At 33.1% G+C, this 18,384-nt stretch overlaps 1 protein-coding gene across 1 annotated transcript in view; it reads left to right on the plus strand.

Annotated features, from left to right (window-relative positions):
• The window catches only part of LOC124357526 (putative helicase MOV-10), a 78,561-nt gene that overhangs the window by 42,716 nt on the left and 17,461 nt on the right, over nt 1–18,384 (plus strand). Inside the window, exons 13-18 of the mRNA XM_046809408.1 lie at nt 3,549–3,689; nt 7,369–7,499; nt 10,435–10,640; nt 12,437–12,600; nt 12,772–12,893; nt 16,694–16,820. Coding sequence (XP_046665364.1) covers nt 3,549–3,689; nt 7,369–7,499; nt 10,435–10,640; nt 12,437–12,600; nt 12,772–12,893; nt 16,694–16,820 — 891 coding nt within the window. The remainder of the gene's footprint in view (nt 1–3,548; nt 3,690–7,368; nt 7,500–10,434; nt 10,641–12,436; nt 12,601–12,771; nt 12,894–16,693; nt 16,821–18,384) is intronic.

Genomic DNA, 18,384 nt, shown 5'->3' on the forward strand with positions numbered 1-18,384 from the left:
GGCAGGCCGCGTCAGTCAGTCAGCTGGCGATCGCGTGTTGGTCGCGGCTGAGAGCTAGCGCTACCAACTGCGCAATTTATCATTTCCCACTCCTCCGTGGATTAAAATTTTACTAAATTCAAAGACGATTGTGAATGTAGAAACTATCAATAGATGTGGAGTCAAAATTTGGTTGAATCAAAGTTATTAATTATTTTCTTATACCCATAAAACCAAACTACTGATAAATCGTTAGTTGGTATTTTTAGCCTAAAAGACAAACTAACGATATATTGTTAGTTGATCCTAAAAGGGTTAAGTATGTGTTGTGATTTAAAAATTTAGTGATTACTATATAAGAAATCGATGTAAGCTCTACCTTTAATATTATCTCTGTTAGTGTTGAAGATAAATTTTCCTCATGAACCATTATAATTTTGATAAAAACTCAGTTTTTTGGCATGCAAAATCGGAAGACCAGTGGTCTTAAAAGCAAAACTGCCTTTGATTCACCCTATGTGGTATGTAATTATTGTTACATGTATTTTATTGTAATTTATACGTGCAACTGCTTTCTCCTTCAAAAAAGTTTGTACTATGTTAATTTTTTATTTGAAGGTTACAACATAATACAACTATATAAAAAGTTTAAAATCTTGTTATTTGTGTTGTTTATTGGTATAGTATGAGGGGGACAACTACCTATGACTTGTGCTTATGGTCTGTTTTAGTGTAAATTCTACAATTAACTGGAACAGTGTGAATCACACTTCTTCATTCTAATTCAAGGAATGTGAATTTTTAAAAATTTATGATACTTGGGTGCAGGATTATCCAGAATCTTATTTTGGGGTTGTAATAGAGTAGACATGAGCTATTCACTAGTGTATATGTTATACATATTTACTTTTTTATTGTTACAATAACTAACAGAAGTCATTGCCAGCTATATTTTTGCAGTATATTATTGTGTTACTTTGTGAAAGAGCAGACTATAATACAGGCCAGAGTCCTGTCACAAGACCTGTTCCACCGCTCCGTTTCATTCAATGGGAATAAGCTAGCGCTCGGCCTAATAACTGTTAGTGTATAATATTTTATAGGTTTTCTTTTGCAATTGAAGATAATTAAACGCCATACTTGCTAGAGAACATTTTGCATTTTTAAGAGTATTTTTGTTCAAATATGGTATATACGAGGTGTGTCCAAAAAGTATCCGACCTTGACGTCTGGCATGAACTGACATTACTCGGCGGCAACGGCAATCTGGTCCCCTTCAAAATACTCCCCTCCACAAGCCACTACCTTATTCCAATGCTCCTCCCACTTCCGAAAACACTCCTTAAATTAATTTTGTGGAATGGCTAACAGGTCCTTCGTCGCATTTTGTTTTATTTGTTCAACATCGTCAAATCTTTTTCCTTTCAAAGGAATTTTGAATTTCGGAAATAGCCAGAAGTCACAAGGAGCTATGTCAGGACTGTAGGGAGGCTGTTGTTGTTGGTTGATGTCGTATTTGACCAAAAAACGCTGACCAAGGCGCGTTGTTGTGGTGCAGGATCCAGTCACGGCTTGTCCCAGTTCAGCAGTACAGGCAGTTGTTTCCTTCGCAGTACATCTCGTAGCCGCCTTAGGACCTCAAGATAATACTCCTTATTCACTGTCTGGCCTCTTGGAGCATATTCGTGATTAACAATGCCGTCCTGGTAAAAAAAAGTCAGCATTGTCTTAACATTGCTTCGACTTTGTCTTGCTTTTTTTTGGCCGTTGCTCTTCGCGAGTTTTCCACTGAGATTGAGCCTTTGTTTCAGGGTCGTAGCCATAAACCCATGACTCATCACCAGTAATAACTTTTTTAAATAGTCCTGGGTCACTTTTTATCAAATCCAGATTGTCCTGTGCGATTTCAAGTCAGTTCTTTTGGTCTTCTGTCAGCAGCCGAGGAACAAATTTTGCCGAAACACGGTTCATTTTAAAATCTTCATGTAAAATGTTACAAACAGACGATTTTGGTATTCCTAAATCTTCTTCCAGCTCTCGGACAGTCAATCGATGGTTTTCATTAATTGCTGCACAAACACGTTCAACATTTTCAGCGTTTCTGGCCGTTGAAGGCCTGCCAGATCGGTCATCACTCTCCACTGATATGCAGCCATTTTTAAACCGCCTAAACCACTCTTTTATTTGTGTATCGCCCATAGACACGTCACCAAAAACTTTCCGTATCATAGTAATCGTCTCTGATGCTGAATGGTCAATTTTTTGGCAAAATTTAATGCAAATGCGCTACAGAATGCGTACAGAATAGAGCGCTGTGACTCACTGAGTGACCAGATCGTATTCAATGCCTAATATGGGAAGGAGTAGGCTCGCCCCTCCCCTCCAATAACCGGTTCGAGCCAGTCGGTTACGCCGCGGCCACCTACTGGTTGGCGGTCGGATACTTTTTAGACAGACCTCGTATTCTTTAACTTTAGATTTCAGACACACATACATTGCAAACTTTTATACAACCAAAAAGTTTGTGGCAGACAGCTAATAAAAATTCAGGCACTTTTAATAAATCAGCTGTAATAAATACGTGAGGAATACACGGCCGGCCGGACAGATTGTGTGACATAACTACTGGTGGTGGGAAGCAACATTTCAGCCTGTATTATAGTGTGACATTGCTCTGTGTCAATTATTTTTAATTATCTGTCTTGATTCCAGCTGTTTGGTTGTTGACATGCAGTTAGAAGTTTGTGAAGTGAGAGTTGATATCTGTTCAACATGTGATTATGTTCCATATAAAAATATGTGGAGAAAAAATCCAAAATATATTTATCCATTATCAAAAGTAAAAATAAATGAGGTTTATTGTTTAGTAGGCTTATGACTGTATGGTTTTTGTACATGCAACATAAATGTAAAACGCTTGTACGATGTATGTGTACATGTATAAAACACCCATAAACATACCTAATGTGCTATAATGACCACCTAAACATAATGCAGTATGCAATATTGTAATGAGTAAATCTTGGCTTGTAACGTTTCAATAAAACTTGATGGACTATTATTGTAAACTGATTTTTTTCTTGTTTTTTATGTACAAAATTAATATTTCTAAAAACAACTATATAAATGGATGACATTGATTTCAGATGTACAAACTAAAATGTCATAAAATTTTGTGGTTATAAGCTGTAAGATTTTATTTATAGCTGCCCTATAGATTCAAAAATGGTATGACATGAGTTTAATTTTAGGCCTTATTATTGTCTTCAATTTGGCACAAAAAACAACATGGAATTTGACCTAAAGTTACCAAGGAATATCAGTTTGAAAAATTCTTACATTTTCTTTAAAAGTATATATGCTTACTCATATCATTTTTGAAAAAAAATTTAGTTACATATTTTTCATCAGTTATAACTAGTTATCTATAACAATGTAAAAGTAAGAAATTTAACGAAATATATATTTTTCACTTTTTAGTAGATAGTCCCTTTGAACACACACACAGTAAAGTTCTAGTATGTTACAAAAAGAAACGATTTTAATTTAATATTTGGTGTGGTTTTCAGGTGTGGCTCACTACAGAGACAAAGCGGTCCAAGCAGCTTGTATGTGCGCCGTCTAATGCAGCTTGCAACCTTATTACAGAACGACTCATAAACTCATTGCCGAAGGCTAAAATTCTCAGACTCTTCTCGTACTCTGCAGACGTAAGATCCCACAATGTACATATGTTGCATGCTTTCTCTAGTCTGATGTAACAAATGGCATGTTAAAGTCAAAGCATGTCTTATTTTACCAGACAAAGTTATGGCTAAGAAGCCCTCTGTAACCCTTAACCTGGAGACCAATGGCTTAAAGATGACTTCTGAACCATCACCAATGGCCGGGCAGGTGGGATGCTTGCAAGGACAGGATCGCTCAGATGTCACCCATCCAAGCAGTGCCACACTCGATGTTGCTCGGCTCCAGTTATCTTGCAATATCTGCCGAACCCGTTACACTTTGCCATTGGCATGTAACAGACATTGAAGTTTTAAAACTACTACTGTCTCGATATTTTCCTGTGTATTTGGTATTTGGAGATGCAAAAACCACAAATGTCTAGATATGGAATGAAGTAATAACTTGATCAAAAGTACCATTTTGCTATGGATGATAATGGTTGGAATAGGTGAAACTCCTGTAGTGTTTAAAAGTCTTTGATAAGCCTAAACATGAGGGAGAAGCCTTTCTAAGAGGTAGCGGTGGGTGGTAGGTCCAATCCTCCACCCTTACCCAATGTCTTAAATATCCTAATAATACGAATCCTAATAATCCTTAGAAAAAGAATGCTTGGATTTTGAACAGCCGTTTTTTTGTTCCTTACAACAAGAAGCTTAGAAAATTGCACCTAGTCCTATAAGGAACTTTTGCGCTGCTTCCGGAGTAACAGGATTTTCTGGACGAGGAAGGTTGCGGGTAGGGGCCACCTCCTGTCGAGATTCATGAGGACAAATTTAGAGCACTAATCTCAAGTTATGTCCCCTCGGAAGAAGGGAAAGCCAGCTCTGAACCAGCCTCTCCAGTCAAAGCAGGCAGGGGGTTGCACACTCTTATTTCTAGGTTGGCAAGACCTTTAATTAACTCTTAGGGAACGAACCCTACCAAGTCCCAACAGTCATCTCCCACAGTAAACTAGATCTATCGAATTACCCTTTCGCCTCAAAATCTTGACATTTACGGTTAAGTAATGTGCTGCCTCCTTGACATCCATAATGGTGCCCAGATTTAAGTGACACATCGGTTGCTGTACTCATTGTGGGTTCAACTGGAAGGTATAAACTAGCATGAAGTGAATCCTCAACTCATATTTGAGAGAATCACAAAAGAAAATTAACAACTAAACACTGAGCAAAAAAGGGTTGCTAATCAGTAATCCAAGAGCAATTTGTGAATTTTTTAATTATTTCTTTATAAATATAGTTGACAAATTGATAATACCAAATATAAAGCCGCAAAAGATTAGTCAAGCCCAACAAAACTTCAATTACAATATGAAAAAGACATTTTCCTTCAAACCAGTAATTGAAAAAGAAGTAGAAAAGATTGTTGTCTCTTTTGAAAATAAGTACTCTGCTGGTGTAGATGAAATTCCAATGACAGTAATTAAAGGTTCAGTAGAATTCATCAAGAAACCCTAACACATTTAATTAATTATTCCCTTATTTCGGGACATTTTCCCTCAAAACTAAAAATATCTAAAGCCATCCCAATTTTAAAAAAAGATGATACAAAAGAAGTTTCTTGTTATAGACCAGTGTCAATTCTACCCTCCCTCTCAAAAATCTTCGAACGTATTGTTTGTAATCAATTACTTAAATTTTTAGAATCAAATAAATTATTAGATGAAGAACAGCATGGGTTTTTACCAGGCAAATCAACTATTACAGCAAGTATAGAATTCATTGAAAAAATAAATTCAGTTGATGCCAGAAAAAAAAATTATAGGTATTTTCCTTGATTTTATCACATGCCTTTGACAATGTATCCCATGATCTGTTGTTAAACAAACTAAAACATTTAGGAATAGTCAAAAAAGAACTAAATTGGTTTACTTCCTTTCTTAACAATAGGCAACAATACGTGGAAAGACAGTCCACAGAAAATATCAAGGGCAACACTTATTTAAGGAAGGTCGTCTCAGCCCAGCAAACAATTAAGTATGGCGTTCCCCAAGGCTCAATATTGTGACCCCTACTTTTTATTTGCTATCTTGGAGGGATAACCAAAAATATTCATCAAAGTAAAATGTGTATATATGCAGATGACACTAATGGGTAGTAACGTGCAATTCAAAGGAAGAGCTAGAGATTTCTGCCTATATTGAGCTAGCAGCCATTGAAGAATTCTTAAAATATCATAATCTGTTATTGAATTTAAAAAAATCCAATTTCATAGCGTTCTCGACAAAACAAAATCGGCACAAAATTGAACCATCACTTATAATTGGCAATGATCTCATTACACACGAAAATTGTACAAAATTTTTAGGTTCATAGATGAACACCTTTTTTGGAATAAACATGTTAATAATGTATTAAATAAAATTTCATCTGGAATCTACGCCTTACGGCATATGTCAAAGTTATGCGACCAAAGTGCTCTAAAAAAACTTTACTACACACTCATTCATTCACATTTAGTATATGGAATAAGTATCTATGGAGCAACATCCAAACAAAATCTTGACAAAATACTAAAAAAAAGCAGTTGGAATAATATTAAACCTTAATAGACGAGATTCAGTAAAACACCTGTTTAGTGAGCTCAAAATTCCAACAATTTATAGTCTTTACGTTATGGAGGTCATTAAATATGTTAAAAGTAGTTCTACAAAATTTTTAACAGCAAAGCATGACTACAATACACGTATTAAAATCAGCACTGACAAACATAACTTTACATTCTATGAAATGAAAACAGAATATATGGGGAAAAATGTTTTAACTGTTTACGCAAAAAAATAAAAGATTACAATGGAAAAAAGTTTGATAGTGAAGTAAAGAAATATTTCACACATAAAGATCTATACTCAATTGGAGAATTATCAAACAATTAACAGAAAACTGCTTAAAAAATAATTGTAAATATTAGTGTTAGTTTTAATATAAGTTTTAGTATTAGTTTTAGTTTTAGATTTTTATAGATATTGGTGCTATTCATGTACAGTTGATGTTTACATTTAATGTAGCTCAATGTATGTTTTGGAATAAAGAAAATTTTGTCTCTCTCTCTCTCTCTCGGATTGAACGGTTATTCAAATTTTTTCTGAGACCCTGTATAGTATATTATTTGTAAATGAATATCGTGTTAAATCTGAAGCTGTACATAAATATATGTATATTATGTTTAAGTACATTAGAGTTACAACAAACTCTTGCCCTAAGAACAAAATACATTATAGAAGCAGCAGCTGTGCTAACCTAACTATGTTAACCTTCACTTCTTACTACTACACAAAAAAGTCCTTGTGTTTAATTTCAACCACGAAATCCCTCCTCTAAGTGTTTTCTCCCATGCTTATAGATTTTTCTTGCTCACAATAATTTACTTTCATTATTTGTAAGTAAAAGTTCTGCTTTGTATATATTTCTTAGATTTTTTTTAGAGACAGTAAAAATATTTCATAATGTTCTTATTATTATATTTTTTTCCAATTTCTACTTTTTATATATTTCTTATACTAATATTTATTATAGAGACAAAAAAAGCATTTCACAAAATTATTACTATTAAATTATTTGCATATTAAATAATAATAAAATAAATATTAAAGTACTATTATTATTTTGTATCCTACCTATGACATGTTGTTAATAATAAGTTTTATTGTTGTTTGGTGAATAGCTGTCAGATGTATCTGAATCCATCCTGCTACATTCAAACTACGACAGCACATCTGGTTGGGTCATTTTCCCTGAATTAAAGAAGATCTTGGAGAATGACATAATTATTGTCACAATTATGACAGCAGGCAGGTATGTATGTGCCTCTATCATCTTTTTATTCATATTTGATCATGTTAAAATTGTTTAAATATCAAAAATTGAATCTTTTATGCTTTTAACTAACTTGTTTAGAACCTCACATTAAAGTTTGATACACTTTCTCAACCCATTATGGATCAAGTTATTTGAACATACATGTCCCTGCGGGTACAAACTATTTATGTGGCGGCCAAACTGTCGTGGTGCTAAACACCACATCACGTGAAGTTTTAAATTAACCTACTTTAAAATAGGATATATTTTGGTTTTCAACATGGTTTAATTACATTTGTTGCCATGTACTACAAATATCATACACTATGTATTACATGTTTAAATGTTAGTAATAAGTTTATTTATATTGAAAAAAATAACAAATGGGTAGCACCACCAAAAAATTTAATTTGAGACTCAATTAAGTGTTTACTAGTTCAGAATAAACATACTAGAGGGTACCCAAAAGCCCGGAATAGCTCTGCTGTGGGTGAGCTTGTGCTTTTCAAATTCTGCTGCTGGGCCGGTAGCACAACTCAGTGCCGCCTGGATCTTCGATCTGACTTGTTCTGTTCTTCTGCAGTGACAGTTTTTGCTGTTATCATTTTGTGCTACTTTTCTTTTTTATGATGGCAAGTTTAAGTGAACACCGTGCAGCTGTTAAATATTGTTTCTTGCTCGGTAAAAGTGCTGTTGAAACTGTTTTTAATGTTGAACACGGCCTACAAAGATGCCACATTGGAAAAAACTCAAGTGTAAAAGTGTTTTTTTTTTTGTTTTTTTTTTTTTTGTTAAGCCCAATCAGATAAAAATGTTCTGAATATTGAAGAAATCGTGCTTTCAGGTTGTTGACAGAACATTGCTCAAAAGTCACAAATTAGTGAGTTATCTTGGAATTCAATTCAACACATTTTATCTGAAAATTTAGTAACGTGCAGGCTTTCTGCTAATTTTGTGCCTTGCATTCTGACTGATAATCAAAAAGAATGTCAAGTTGAAACATATTGTAATTTGAAAGATCAACTTGAAACCGATCCTAATTTCATATTGAAGGTGATGAGTCATGATGCTGGTGGGATTATGAACCAGAAACAAAGCAACAATTAAGTCAATAGAAGACGGCATTGTGTCAATGTGAGAGGGATAGTTCATTCAGAGTTTGTTCCTCCAGGCTAGACCATTAATCAGGCTTTTTATTTGGAAGTTTTAAGAAGATTGTTTAGCAGTGTTTGTAAAAAAAATACCCAATTTGTAGCAGATGGAGACAATAGTTTCCAGTTAACTACTTTCTGAGCTAAACATGTTTAAAATAATAAAATACGTATCATTTTATTTACTATAGTTGCATGTAAAGTTTTGTCTACAGCTCTTTTCATTCTCGATATGTCCTGTGGACAGATAGACAATCACACAGAAATATTTTACAGCCCCAAAACAAAACAGAACAGAAATGTTATAAGCCTAGTTAAGGAATAGGGTTCAATGGCCCCAGCCAGATCCCATGGATATGAAATCAAATATCTCTTTATTCATGAAATTGTATGCTTTAAATCATTGAATATCATCAATAATATAAACTAATAACTAGTTATTTCAGTTCTAGAACTACAAACAAATGACAATAATTATAATACATCACCAGCACAAGCAATTGACAAACAAGTTCCTTCTTCCAGCAATTTCCTGCAATAAATCAAATATTCTTTTGTTATTTTTAAATTTTACTGTAAAAAGTATTATTTATTGATGCTTGAAATTGAATTATTATTAAATTTATTCCAGTGTAACATGTTTGATATATATATACACACACACACACACATGTGTGTTTATTTTTTTTTACATTTCGTCTTCCGGTCATATGTTAGTTTGGTTATTTAAACATGTGTGAGAAAATGGCCAAATACATAATAATTAAATTGTATATATATATATTTAATTTCAATAAACATTGAATCACAAAAAATACTTGCTCTGCCGGTACTCGAACCCGGATCTCTTGCTTGCCAGGTGAGTGCGCTACCACTACACCGCTGAGTCCTACTTTTTACGATTCAAATATTTTGTATTTGGCCATATCTGTCACATATGCGTTTCAATAACTAAACTAACATATAATCAGAAGGAAATAACGACTTTTATTTACATAATTAAATTTGTATAAATGGAATTAGCCTAATTTAATTTTACTAAACATTGAATCACAAAAGTACTTACTCCACCTTAGCTCCTTTAGATAAAAGAGAAACAGAAGGGGACCCACGATGGATGTCTGGGGCACTCCATATTGTTGTGACAGCAGCTATGATCAAAATGTTCTTACATATCTCTGAGATAAATAAGCTGTAACAAGCTCTATTTCAACGGATATACATGCATCATCATCAAACTCGTTATTGTCTATGTAGAAATGAAGTTACGTGCCAAATGAAATTGTTTTTGTGGTTAGTTAAGCTTCGTAAAAACTCAGCCAAATCTGTTGAGGAACATGCTAATCATCAAACATGACGTCTTAGTCAGAATGAAGTTACAAGCAAAATTTAAAGTCTATAGCCCAACCCTTTCTTGAGAAATCTTGCAAAAAAACAGGGACTAAGGCAGACAGAAGAGGAATTTGGCCCTTAGTGATAGTTAAGCAAAATATATACAATTTTAAGATATAGCTCAATTAATTCTCGAGATATACCCTGAGTCAGTCAAATGCCATGAGAGATAATGCACCTACCATCATTGAACTTGTTGTTGCCTGTATAGAAATCAAGTCTATTAGTTGGTTGTTCTCAAGATATCCTGCAGGCAGACAGACAGAAATTTAATTGTTTATACTCCTCGAGTGATAGGCTTCACTAATGCTCAGCCAATGAACATGTAAAGTAATGATGTTCCAGAATATCAATACTCCCCAAAATGTTAACCTTATTTTGACATGCAGGCTAGTGACTGGAGGAGCAGAAGGGATGTTCAAGTATGTGTACATTGACGAGTGTGGCCAAGCATCTGAACCAGAGAGTCTGGTTGCCATTGCTGGTCTGATAACCACCAGGAAAAGGCACATCTCTGGACAACTGGTGATGGCAGGAGATCCTGAGCAGCTGGGCCCAGTCTTGTCCTCTCAGCTGGCTATTGACTTTGGGCTTGGTAAGTAGATATTTCAGTCAGTTTCTTACCATATGGTTCAGGTTGAATTGGAGGAATATTTAGTAAAAATTATTCAGTAGATAAACTCTAATTGTTGTAATTAATTCATCATAGATTTTACCAAGCTCATCATTATCTGAATGACACAATAGATCGGTAATTTCCACAAATTCCCATGGTATTTTTCAGTACAGCTTATCAATAACATCAGAATTTTAAAATTATTTACCCTTTGAAGCTGGTGGAGTTTTTCATTGAAAAGCGGTCAAAAAAGTGATTTAACATTAGCTAACACAAAAGTAATATAAAAACAAAACTTCTGTAAAAAGAAAATATCTCACTTATTTTAAATCAAATTTGTTTTTAGACTTTACCAAAGAAATTGTACTGAAAATTTGGTATAAAATAAATTCTTTTACGTGTACAGGAAGTTAAATTACAACTGGTTACTTTCAACTATTTTACTGTTCTAATCTATCAGCTTATTCATTTACTATCCTTATGACAAGCCAAAATGTATTGACGAGAAATCATAATTGAAAAGAAACTGAGAAAAACAACCCATGCACTCTTTTGGAAATAATGAAAACTATGTAAAAGTGTTAGTACGTGTTTACGTATGTGTTAAGGCAAATAATTTTAACTCATGAAACAATACAAGAAATATTGTTTTGCAATGTAGCAGATCCATTGTTGCTTATTGACATTGCTAATGAATGACACAGTACTGTGTAAGGATTACTAGTAAAAATGTAAATTACTAGTAGTTTTTATTATAGCATGATTAAAGACAGTGAATTCAACTAAGTAAATTTATACTGCTGGAGTTATTACTTCTCCCGGTCGAATCACCGTAACACGCTTCTGGCACTACTGCACTGAATTGATTGAGTCTCAGTCGTGGGAGAACACATTTGTGTTTGTATTACTTTAATAAATCTATTCAAACAAAAACTGTTCCATAGTATACATCATTGTAAATGTTATTTAAATTCTCTTTAATGTGATGGTATATTAAAAACTATTAAGTCATAAAGCATACTAAATCTAAATGAATACTTATTTGTACAAGAATTGTTTGTATTGTTAAAATAAAAATATAGTATTATTGTTATTAAAATAATGTTACATGTCTTGTATAAAGAACTGTAAAAACAACATAACAATATGTTAGTAAAACAGTAGCTGCAAAGAGTTACAAATATATCTGATAATTCTATAAGAAGTTGGAAAGAATTTTGATGAAAAACTGCTAAATCACTATCAATGAAAAGATCGATAAAACGTTTCATATATTTCTTGTAAATTGCATTACTATGCATAAAAACATGCAATGAAGAGGACAACAGTACTGTCAATAGATATTTCAAATAGCAATTCCAAAAGTAGCTGTATGATAGCAGCACAAAGCAATAATAAAGTTGTTGGTGGTGATCATACTAGCACCAGGCTTCCGTCGAGGCGATTGAAGGCAAATTCTCAGGAGAGGGTTAATGTGTAATAGGGACTAATATCATCATTTAGACCACTAGAACTGGAATAATGATGGAGTTCAGTACTAATGTACACAGAGGTTCAGTGGGATGCGGCTATGCTATTTGGAAGATTATAGTGTCATAGATTTTCTATTTTAATAATTCAAATTATATCATGCAATTAATTCTGTACAACTGTCAGTTTAGAAATTATGTTGAAAATGTCTAAACGTTAAAAATAATGAACTTAATGTATTCAACCTCTGTACTTTACTTATTACTTAGTAATAATTGGTAATCTAAGCTGTTTGTTTTTAACAGGAATATCCTTTCTTGAGAGACTTATGAAGCATGTTGATTTATATAAGAAAGATCCAGCCTCAGGGTACAACAACCAGTATCTGACCAAATTAGTTCAAAACTACCGGTCACACCCAGCAATTCTAAGAATTCCTAACCGGCTCTTCTATGACAATGAATTAGAGGTAAGCAGAGTTATTCAAGAGTAAGATATATATGTGTAATTTATAATCTGTTAAGAGTACTTCAAGGAGAAAATATCAACACATTTTTTAATTATTATATACAAGATATCTGACAGTTTTTTAATTAAGTTATTTGAATAATTTAATTTTGTAACATGATTTGTGTTGCAGATCAAAGGAAACCCTGATATCATCAACATGGCTGTCGGGTGGGAAGTTCTCCCAAATCCCCAATTTCCTCTGATCTTTCACGGTATCCAAGGGATTGATGAGCGGGAAAGCAACTCACCAAGGTGATAAGTTATAAATTTATTTATGTATAGGAAAGCCTCTGGGGTCTTTTATTAGCCATGGAACTGCCAATCAATTTTTGGAAAGATTAATTATTATTGTATAAAAAAATTATGCATAAACCATTACCAAAAATATAATTACTCTAAAACAAATGTTTATTTGTTTTAAAAGGGTATGCACCTGGTAAACTGTGATAGTAATAAATATTAGAATCTGAGATAGTTATTGTAGTTGACTTATGTAATTAAGACTTTTTCATGCATTTGAATAAATGTTTAAAGCACTTTTTCCACTCTGACTGATATGCGGTAGCTCCAAAATATGCGTTTTAACGTTAAAACAGCTACTTCTGATGTTAAAAACTCTTTACCACATCATTTGTTTTGGATGTGTGGGAACAGAAAGAAGACATTGGTCAAATCAGGTCTGTATGGTGAACGGTCCATCAACTCAACCTTCTGGCTGGTTAAAAATTCAATTTAGCACTGCTGTTAGAGCTTGTATTGTCATGATGAAGAAGGGTTCTTTTTGATTTTTTCCAAATTTCTCCAATTAAATAAACAAATGGTTGTGTAGCATTCATAGTTGACCATCTTACGTTGCTCTAACGCCTCTTTTGCCACAGGACTATTAATGTAAAAGAAAGGGGCAACCATTTGCTTTGATGTGCTTCTTCCGAGAACAACTTTGTTTGTGATTTGGCTCGTCTTGAAAGACCCACACTATTTTGATATCAACTATAGCTATTTTTACAAGGTCATGTACATATATCCATGACTCATCACCTGTGCAGATGTTATACACGGCCTTTTGATGCACCTTTAGCAAATTTTTTCAACATTTCAATGACCCAGTTGACGTGAGCCTTCTTTTGAGCATTAGTCAGGTTATGCAGGATCCAACCGGAACAAAATTTCTACGACCAAGTGATCATGTAAGCTTATGATTGTTATGGTTGGTTAATGATGTTAGTTATACTAATGCCCAAAGATGTCTAAATCTCAAGGTATTTCATATAACAGTCTTGTTTAATCAGTTCAAGCACAGGAACAATGTTTTCAGGCACAATAATAGATTTTGAACGACCTTCACGGATTTCATCCTGGAGTGAATATTGGCCACTTTTGAACTCAATTATACCAATTTTTTACAGTGCTGTAGGATCGGGCTTCATCGCTACAAAACGTATTAAGTTCATTGATGCAACCTTGTCGTGGTAATCCACGTTGAAAGTTGTGAAAAATAATTGCACGAAAGTGTTCACAGGTCGATTTCATTTTTTACTAGAAACTGCACTTTTCAATTAAATCCAACCAACACAAGTCACACTCAAGTGGCAAAATGTTGTGGTTGAGATTATGTTCAGTAATGTAAAGTTTACACTGGAAATGTCAGCTTTGATACCCGGAAACGATAAAAGTTGCCAGGCCAAAAATGAAATAGCAAACCTTGTGTTTGTATAGGTGTGATACTCACCTTAACAATCCTTGTTTTAGTAGACTTGTGACACCGTTTTTGATTTAAATTAAATCATGTTAGGTAATGGAGGTATATTACTTTCTATCACCCATTTTAGGATCGTTGATTGATTTAAATAAAATGTACAAAACACTGGTCACATACATAAAAGATTTAAGCACTACTCATATGAAACATATAAATCTTAATGAAACAAGTAAACAAACCTAACATTTGCATGATGTCCAGTTATAACCTAAAAGCACAGTGCTGTTATAGATAATTCCGCTAAGTGTGTAGTGCATGGTGATCAGATTTCTGTTGGCAAAAAATCATTCATCAGCCTAGATTTATCACGAGTTGTGTTTGGTTTATGGCTCAAACACGAGTGAAAGTGTTGTCCATCAATGGTGATGCGATGTTTAAATAATCAAAGAAGAAACATTCACAATGAATAAAGGAGTGGTAGGCCTATATTTGTTAGTGAGGACCTATTAAACAAAATGAGTGAAAAAGTTTGTAAGAACTGTCACTTGAGAATTTCAAAATTTACCACAAGTTTTGTGCTCATTGGGTACCAAAACTACTCACAGATGACCACAAAACAAAAATAATGATTTCTGCCTTAGACTTTTTGGTATGACTTTGAAGGAGAAGAATTTTTGAACAGGATTGTTACAATTAATGAAACTTGGGTCCTACTTGAATCCTGAGATAAAAGTTAATACAATGGGGATATACTACTTCTCAAAGCAAGAAAAAAAACCTATCAAATTTGTTAGTGAGAAAAGTTGTGGCTACAGTTTTTGGGCATCTTACTCGTTGGTTTTATGGAAAGTTTTTCAACCATCACTTATACTGAAACCTAATATGACACTTAAAAAAGACTTTGAAGAGTGATCCAATACAAGTGTTGTGGTCTTCTGACACATGGTATTTGTGCAAGAGCTTCAAAACGATGTGACAGGTTGGATTCATTCACAGGTGGCAGATTTTTATGAAGAGGATATTTCAAAAAGGTTCAAAGATATGACAAGTGCTCTAATCTTTTTGGGAACTATGTTAAAAAGAAAAGTTGTAGTTTTCAGTTGTATTTAATACAATGTTTGTAACTTCACTAGTTTCATCTTAACTTGTAACTTTACTTTTTATTTAAAATCAAAGGTGTGTACTTGAATATTCCTCCAGGTACAGTCCAGCTCCAACCAAAGTCCAGTCTACTCCCAATTTCTATACATTTGTGTAGTGCATAATATAAATCGAAACTATTTTTATTTAGAAATGTTTGCTGAGAAAAATCAAATTCATCACAAATTATTTTTCCTATTGTCAGTAATATATGATCCATCTTACTGTCCCATATCAATTAGCCTACTTGAGCATGAAATGATCACAAAACAGGATAAACACAAAATAACTTATGAAATAAAGTACTAAAACAGACTGAGCACTAGGTTTAAACAATAATCCATTTAAATTTGAACTCCAAAATATATATAAATATATATAATCCATTAATTCCAAAATACATTCAATTAACTGATGTAAATAATTCAAACAGACTATACTTAAAACATAGTAGTTATAACTTTAAAACACAATATTCATTACAAATATACATATAAGCGATACTTACAACAAATATAAAGATATAACAAAGATATAAAGTTATTCCAAGAAAATGAAGAACTAACATGAATAATAACATTATAAACGATAATTGTGCAGTTAGTAAACACCACTGCTTGTTGCCGACTGTTGGTGGCAAGCAGTGGCTCAATTATTATTCATCCATGTAAGAACCTAATGAATCACTTGTAATATAAATACCATCAATGGATTGATTCATCCTCTTCTTATTGATATATAAGTCAAATATATCACTCTGTACACTAACTGATATCTTTATATTATTATTTTGGATTGCACTAAGTTTCTGGCTTACGTTGAGGGCAGAGATTAGAGTTTTTATCATGACATATGGTTTACTTCATGGTCCAGCGAAGGGTTAAAGGACCATAAGTAAAAAAAAACTTCATTAGTTTTTCCTTTCTTCCTTTTGTATGTTTTCTATCCTTAGGTAGAGTTTTCTTTGCTTCAACCTCTCATTCTTGTTTTTTATATCTTTACGGAGACGTCGGTCACACGCTTTGGATGATCCAAAACACTTTTTTATTGATATAGGATCTGTGAAGTGGTTCATGCTGTACAGTATAAAATATACCTTGTTAGTAATAATTTATATGTAGTAATTTGTATGTAGTGTTATGGTCTTAAATGTTGATTGTATAAAGACGTGTACTTACACATACTGATGCAAATAATGGATTAATTGTTTCAGCTATTTCAATCGGCAAGAAATTGACCAAGTCATCACTTATTTAAAGAAGCTATTCAACTATGGTCTGCCAAATGGGTACAAGGTGAAAAATGAAGATATTGGTGTCATCACGCCTTATAGAAAACAGGTATGTTTTACATAACATTAAAAAAGTGTGTTTGATATAATGTAAATATATTAGCGGTAGGAAAATTTAAAAAAAATGTTGATTCTTTTTTTCTTTGTTACTAATTAATAAGAATTGTGTCACAACATTTATTAAAAATCATAAAAATTCTATTCCAATACCAAAATCTGGTATCAATTTTCGATTCTGAACCCGTTCCTGTATAAATAATAAGTAATAATTAAATAATAAGTAAAAAATTGAGTTAAAATAAGGAGGGTAGGCCTACCTTAACCGGACTGGAAGGATATTCCTCTTCTTCATCATAGAGACATTAAAAATGTAACAGATCAATATTGATTAAATTCAAATTCAAACGATTCGTGCCGATAACGGTAAGTGGAAATTGAAATATAACCTGTGAGTGGTATTAAATGTAAACAAGGAATGTTTGTCTTTCAAATTTAACAAATCGGTTTGGATTGGAAGCTTGCCAGTTTCCCTTCATTTCCGGTTTGTGGACCCCGTTATGTAAGCCAGCACGTTTTTAGAAAGATCTCGGCCTGATTCTTTCTTCTGAATACCGAGACCATAAGGGAAGCACATATTGAAATTCTTTCTGTTCCTTTACACCTGATCTTTAAATTGAATTGATGAAATGTTGAACTGTAATTATTGACTGTTTGAATGTATGCTGGTGTGATGGAATAGTAAGTTAAATATCAAATGTTTTATTTAATTTCAAATTAGAGTGTGGAATCTTATTTTTGGTGTGCATGTGCTACGTGTGTATATAGAAAATGTCACAAGGTGTTTGAAAATATTACAACATTTGAAAACTACAGGCGAGTCTTACACACCTATTCTAAAGTGTATTACACTATTATATAAACAGTAAACACCATCATATGACATAATGTGGTGCTAAGTATTGTTCAAATTTGACCAACACACCTAACCTTCATAAATGACAATTAACTTCTGATCTTTTTTATTATGATACAACAATATGAAATTATAAACATTAACACAGAATCCACACTGATATACCTTATACAACCTAACAAGGGGCAATTAACAAAGAATTATAAAACGGATCTTCTTAGGAAGCATACTCTATATTGAAGAATAAGAGGAATATCCTTCCAATGTGGTAAAGGTAAGCCTTCTCTTAATATCCTATCTAAATTCTCATGTTAAAAACCTGACTTTTATCCCTTTTTATTCATAAATAGTAAGTACAAGTATAATTTACCAAATGGTTTTGGTTTGTTACCATTTCAAACAACTTGTGGCCAGTGATAAAACATTTAAATATTTAAACAAACTTATATTCTTACAGAGGACATATGAGGTATGTCCACAAAATAAGTTCTGTTTCTATTTATATCCGTGACACCAATTGCAGTTCCACACATGCGCAGCAGTTATTCTAACTCCAGGGAAAAGAAATGTACACCATTTCGAGATCAGTGGTGCCGACGTGTGCTTTGTAGTACATCTTTATAATTTCAGTGTTAATTTAAAATGGTGCTGGTTGTCAAATCAGATCTGTGATTATTTTTCTAAGTGTAAAGAAAGTTAA

The sequence above is a fragment of the Homalodisca vitripennis genome, chromosome 3 (genome assembly GCF_021130785.1).
Source record: "Homalodisca vitripennis isolate AUS2020 chromosome 3, UT_GWSS_2.1, whole genome shotgun sequence".
Classification (NCBI taxonomy): domain Eukaryota; kingdom Metazoa; phylum Arthropoda; class Insecta; order Hemiptera; family Cicadellidae; genus Homalodisca; species Homalodisca vitripennis.